The sequence below is a fragment of the Nematolebias whitei genome, chromosome 7, assembly GCF_014905685.2.
Source record: "Nematolebias whitei isolate Nwh7 chromosome 7, NemWhi1, whole genome shotgun sequence".
Classification (NCBI taxonomy): domain Eukaryota; kingdom Metazoa; phylum Chordata; class Actinopteri; order Cyprinodontiformes; family Rivulidae; genus Nematolebias; species Nematolebias whitei.
In genome coordinates, this window is record NC_056504.1 from 19,681,196 (window position 1) to 19,686,840 (window position 5,645).

Below are 5,645 nucleotides of genomic sequence, written 5' to 3' on the forward strand. Positions count from 1 at the left end.
TATATATATATATATATGTATATATATATATTAAGTGGACCATGAATTCATCCAAAATGCTGCTTACTCTTTTCACTTAACTTAGTAAACTGACTGTTGTGTGCATTTTTTGCACATTAAATATTTTATGAGATGATGTGTGAAATCCCTTTCTCACTTTGATCAATATGTTCAGCTGTACTCCCACTGATTTTCTTTAATTCACCAGAACTGCCTTAACATGTGACCAGTGAGATGGATTATTTATCATCCTTTTCAGAGGTTTGTTTTTAGAGAAAGAAACATCAAGCCATTATGCAGGCAGCACCCTTGGACATAAAACAAAATTCACAGCCTGGAATGGAATTTGTCTACTAAGCAGATAGTTTTGTACATTTCAATTTGTTTTGCACCTCATTGACCCAGAGGTCATGTTCTTACTGTGCCTCCATCACTCAGTGTTTGGTATTGTTGTCAATAAATCAGCACAAAGCACCAAAATGTCAGACTTGCTTTCTGGGTCTGAGACTGGCCCAAGTGTCCATATTTATTCTTAGAAATGAGGAGGAAATTGTTTGATTTTTGGAGCTGACTGCTCACAGCGCTTTGGTTTGATTTACTGAATCTAAAGGTCACAACAAGAGAGTATAATCGGCCTCATTTATGCATGTGTTTACATGCTGTCTGACTATGTTGTAAAACATTGTAAATGAAGCTGGTTCTTAGCTTTCAAAATCCCTTCATATCAACTCCCTGTAGTGGTTTTAAGATATTTTAAGAGCGCTGAACAGGTTTTTATTGCATTTCTTTTTTAATTCAGACAAGATAAAATCCAAGCCTATAAAATATGAAATACAATCATCTGAGGCATCTTCAAGTCTTACTATTATAATGTGATAAGATACGTGCTATAGCTTCAGGCTGTGGAGTACTTGACTTATTTTTAATGTTTTATTTATTTATTTATTTATTTATTTACACCTGAGTAAGCAGAACATCTCACGTCTGTTATATGAGAACATACAAAGATGACAGTCTCAAACTTCCTTTCCCAAATGCTGATACATGTTTTGCCCCATTCAAGCAGAGAGCTGCATTAGACATTTCCTCAATCAACCCCTCAAGATACTTAAGGTTAGTGCCGCAGATAACTTTTTTTTTCAGATAAATATTTCATAGTGGGCAGCTGTGGCTGAGTGGTTAGAGCAGTCGTCCTCCAATGGGAGAGTTGGGATTCAATTCCACCAGCAGTCACATGTTGAAGTGTCCCTTGGCAAGACACTGAACCCCTCATTGCCTCTGATGTGTGTCCCTTCAGTGTATGAATGTGATCTAAAGTCCTGATTAGTCTTTGTATAGATCTAGTAGAGTGCTGTATGAATGGGTAAATGAGGGCACAGATTGTAGTGTAAAGCACTTTGAGAAAAGTGATAAGATATAACGTTCTATGCGTACAGTCCATTCACTATAGGGTGATACAAATACAACTCAGCACAGATACACATTGGATATTGCTCTTTGAAAAAACATGTGGGCCACTTGAAATTCAAGGTGCTGCTAATCCTGCTGACTGGTGATGAACAAAGAGTGGAGACACTGAACATCTTCTGGACATTGCTTCCACATAATGCAAAGAGTTGCCAATGGATGACCAAGTGTGAATTCACATTAGGATGTTGTGGAAGCTGCAAAGGCTTCTGATTCAGGCTTACCTGCACTGGACTATGGAACTGCAAATGTGAGGGTTAGGTCAAGTTCACAATCATTAGGATGACAAATAGGCCTACCCTGCTATGGAATGATTGAATCAAAGGACAAAAGACCAGCTCACTGCTGGAGTCATTGAGGATTCAAGAACGAATAATGCATTAGAGAGCACTGTTTGACTCTTTGCTCTGTAGTAACTAACCTGTACGTGACCATTTTCAACTTTTTACGAGATGCATTCCATACTGCAGTTTAACTATCACTGTCCCAAACTGTGCAGATAACTGATTATTCCAACTGAACATTGAAATAAGAAACAAATAAAAATAGTTTGTAGCACGTGTCTTGGTCTATCTGTAGTTTTTACCATCCTTTGCTAAAAATGGTAAGCTCCTCAAAAGATTTAGATATTTGTAGCTTTTCCATTGTCAAAATACAACGTTTACACACCAAGATTCAATTCAATTCAGTTTATTTATATAGCACTAAATCACAACAAAGTTGTTTCAGGGCACTTTACAGAAACATTCACATACATAAAAGCCAATTAATAAAGTTCTCTATCTAAGGAATCCAGCAGACAAGTTGAATCTTGGCTCCGTTGCAGTCTCCCATCCTGAGCAAGCACAGTGGCAACAGTGAAAAGGAAAAACTCCCTTTTAAAAGGAAGAAATCTCCAGCAGAACCAGGCTCAGGACAAGTGGCCATCTGCTTTGACCGGCTGGTTGAGAGGACAGGAAGGAGAGACAGACGAACACAGAATGGTAGGTCCAGGTGTACCTGATAGACAAAAAAAAAAAAAAAAAAACACATGTAAAGGATAGAAAAAATAATTACAAATCCAAAACAGGTTAAGCAGAGTAAGTAAAGACAGTAGCAGAGTGAAAAGTGTGGTCAGTTTGTCCTCCAGCAGTCTAAGCCTACAGTATATAGCAGCATAACTAAGGGACAGCTCAGGAAACCCAAGCCGACACTAACTATAGGATTTAGCAAAAAGGAAAGCCTAGTTTTAAAACTAGATAATGTGTCAGCCTCACGGACAGAGATTGGAAGTTGGTTCCACAAGAGAGGAGCATGATAACTGAAAGATCTGCCTCCCATTCTGTTTTTGTAAATTCTAGGAACCACAAATATACCTGCAGCCTGAGAGAAAATTGCTCTGTTAGGAAAATATGGAACAATAATATCTGTAATATAAGATGGAGCCAGGTTGTTGAGAGCTTTGTAGGTTAGAAATAAGATTTTGAATTCTATTCTGGATCATCCAAATTGATCAAAGTGGTGAAATTATATGATCTGAATGGTGACCATTTTGGGAAAAAAGCATAGGCAGCGATCTTGAACTTCAGGTGTCTTGCATGCTTTTTCAAAACAGATTGTTTCAGCTACTTGCTGCACTCTGTGTATCTTAAATATTCATTATTTCAGTAACCATCTTTTGAAATAGCATTAAAATAGTATTTTCAAGACTAACCTTTAAAGGAAAATTAATGAATGTCACATTTGCAAATCATAAATTTATCTATTTGTCTAACAGAGTTGATTCTAATAGTTTATGGCAAAGATTTAGACTCAAATCTTGTGATGAGTTAGCATTCAGAGTTTAAGGTGGAGATCCCTCTCAGCTCAAACCACACCAGTTCTTTGCTCAGTCATTAAAACTGACTGATATATAGCCATGGTTATAAACCTTTAGTGTCATTATTCCAAAAGCCTAAATTTGCAGTTAAGTATGTAATATTCTTCGACATGTATTGAAATGTTTTTATTATGTTTCAAAATGATTAAGATTGGAGGTTACAGCACCTTTCAACCTTCCTCTCTTCAGTGCCGCTCTGCTTTTATCACTGTCCTTCCCTAGACTTGGCGTCTCATTGTAGGTCCAACTGATATGAAATTGTGGCACTAAAAGAAACACGCAAGCTGTTCTGCTTCTGCTAATATAACTTTATGAATGCAATATATATAACTATCTTCTGAAATTTGCAAATACATTTCAGGAATGTATTCTAAAGCCTCAAAAAGAACAAACAAAAATTGAATGGGAAAAGTGTAATTAGAACATGTACTTCATCAAATTACAGATGAGCTGTTTTCAGTTTTTGTCACTCTCTTCAGACACACTATCTCAGATGATGGAAATCTGCGAATCACCAATATCTCTAAATCTGATGAGAGCCGGTATACATGTGTGGCCAGAAACCATTTTGGAGCGTCGAGCAGCACAGGAGCTCTGGTGGTGAAAGGTAATTTCCTTAATTATTTTTTTAATCTTTTTATATATTTTACAAAAAATCCTACTGTCTGCTAAGCAAACATTTAAAACTTTAGTTATCAAAGAAAAAAAAAAAAGCCTGGATCAAACATGAATAATTAAAGGCCTTGCATTGCTTTAAGGAATGCATACTACCCACGTCTTTTCACACTAACTCACAATATCCTGCTCTTGTATGATCTGTTAGTGATTGCAGTATGCGTTGCCCTCAGCTGCGACTGCAACAAGTTCTAGATCAACAGTTGTGGTAATCATAAAGATTGAGCCATTTTTGTGTAGACTAAGGTTCACTGGCTGTGATGGGCATCTTGAATAATTTTATACATGCTTACATTCTGAAAGTTCTATTAAAATGTGTTCAGTGATTCATGAGATATTTTACTAACAAACAGGTTAGATTCCAACATTTAAAGCTAAAGTTTCAAACCAAGTGATTGACCAATGTATTTTTCTCAGAATATATGCTACAAATAGTGCTTAACATACCACACCAAGAGTTAGCTGAAAATCAGCAAATTGGCTGTTTTATAAATCCCTCCATTCATCCATCCATCCATCCATCCATCATCTTGACCTACTTCTTTATTTTTGGGTTGTGGGGATCACTGGTGCTCATGTCCAGCAGTCACTGTGTGATAGGCGGGGGACACCTGGACAGGTCTCCAGTCCATCACAGGGCCACAGAGACAAACAACTATTCACTCTCTCACTCACACCGAAGGATAATTTATGCCCCTTTTCCATTAGTACCAGTACGGGCCGACTGGACCCTACTTGGCCCGGTTCTGAGGCTTTTCCATTAGTACCGGTACTTAGCAGCTGTTAATATTTTCAGTACCCTTGGCTCTGTGGTTCTAACCGGTACAAAGAGGTACAAAAACGTGACGTCAGAACACTGTCGGTCACTGATTGGTCGGGGGCGGAGTCGGGGGCGGAGTCACTGGATCCTTCAGAAACGTTTCAAAACAATAATCCGCCATTTGCAATTTCTTGGACTGGAGCAGCGGCTGGATTTATTTTAAAGATTTTTAAAACAATACTGACAACATCTTGGTCTAATGCTGATGTGCTGGCATTTTTTGTGCTTGGTGGCTGACAACATAATTCAGAGCAAGCTGGATGGAGCTCTGCTGGTCTACCCCGATCCTCCCTCCGGAGCCTCGGAGCGCCAAGCAGGGCAGGGCGTCATCTCCCCGGCTCCAAGTTCAGCTGGTCACCGCGGAAGATCCTTCGATGTGCCGACTCGGAGGCTCGATTTCCGGATACCAGCCTTGTGTGCTCAGAGCTCCGCTGGTCACTGCAAAGCTGGAGATGGGGACTCGCAGATAGACGTTGCCAGACCCCGGCCGCACATAATCATGAAGGCTGAATCCCGATCCCACCCGGCAGTCAGGCGGACGGTGGAAGCGATTTTTAAATAAAATAATATTTTGTTTTTATACAAAAAATGTTTTAAAAAATTGCTGAAGCGATTTAAAAATCATTATTATTTTTTTTACACATAAAAAGTTTTTTAAAATCGCTTCCACCGTTCATCGCAGACCCGTCTCTGTCCGCCTGTCTGCGTGGGTCGGACCTTCATGATTACGCTTAGCTGGGGTCTTGGAACGGCCTCTGCGAGTCACCAGCTGAGCTCGGAGCTGGGAAGATGAGCCTGCCCGTCTCCGGAGGAGAGGATCGTCAT

At 39.3% G+C, this 5,645-nt stretch overlaps 1 protein-coding gene across 1 annotated transcript in view; it reads left to right on the top strand.

Moving 5' to 3' along the window:
• Positions 1-5,645, top strand: part of LOC119412169 (contactin-4) — a 178,078-nt gene that overhangs the window by 95,011 nt on the left and 77,422 nt on the right. Inside the window, exon 9 of the mRNA XM_037679146.1 lies at positions 3,805-3,932. Coding sequence (XP_037535074.1) covers positions 3,805-3,932 — 128 coding nt within the window. The remainder of the gene's footprint in view (positions 1-3,804; positions 3,933-5,645) is intronic.